General features: G+C 58.6%; 1 protein-coding gene across 1 annotated transcript in view; it reads left to right on the top strand.

Annotated features, from left to right (window-relative positions):
* The window catches only part of VOLCADRAFT_90304 (uncharacterized protein), a gene marked incomplete at both ends in the record, with an annotated part of 22,659 nt that overhangs the window by 11,964 nt on the left and 10,014 nt on the right, over positions 1-681 (top strand). The window contains one exon of the mRNA XM_002949913.1: positions 146-217. Coding sequence (XP_002949959.1) covers positions 146-217 — 72 coding nt within the window. The remainder of the gene's footprint in view (positions 1-145; positions 218-681) is intronic.

Raw genomic sequence — 681 nt, 5'->3', positions numbered from 1 at the left:
CCGCTGACCCGTTTTCCCCTTTTTGAAACATACATCCATACGTACAAAATGCACGGACGTCCCTACACCCTACGGCAGCCCCGCCCACTCCCCTCATTCCCGGGCCCCCGTACACACACACACATATTCCCCCCTCCCCCCACAGGTTTGGATCGCCAATGAGGAGGGTCGCTTTATCGGGACACCGGCGTCATTCGGAACCGAGCACATCGAGAACGTGCTCTCAGCTCGTAAGTCGCACTTCCCCTCCGGACGTATCTGCCCCCGGGCCTCCCAACCTGTCCCCGCCTGGCACCTACGCTCCTGTCACCTTCTCCATCTATCCACCTACCTACCTACCTACCTACCAACCAACCAACTACCAACCAACCAACCAACTACCTACCTACCTACCTACCTACCTATGTGGCCTTCCTTTCCAGTCACAGACCTTGTGTGGTGGCGGCCAGGACACACAGGGCTGACGTGAAGAGGGGGGATGGAAGGCTGCTCTCCATGACGCCGCGCCACACCGTGACTGACGCTTTTACACCTGCTGTCGTACTCCCTGTGTGGCGTTAAATAGTTGAACCTCATCAGCTGCACCCTCTCCAGCCCCCTCCGTGCAGAAACTCGCAACACTCCCCCGCGTCGCTTCATCCCCCCCTCCCTCCCCTCATCTTTTTAAAACCCCTTTCCCCC

The sequence above is a fragment of the Volvox carteri genome, assembly GCF_000143455.1.
Source record: "Volvox carteri f. nagariensis unplaced genomic scaffold VOLCAscaffold_16, whole genome shotgun sequence".
Classification (NCBI taxonomy): Eukaryota; Viridiplantae; Chlorophyta; class Chlorophyceae; order Chlamydomonadales; family Volvocaceae; genus Volvox; species Volvox carteri.
This window is presented reverse-complemented; position numbering and strand designations above follow the sequence as displayed.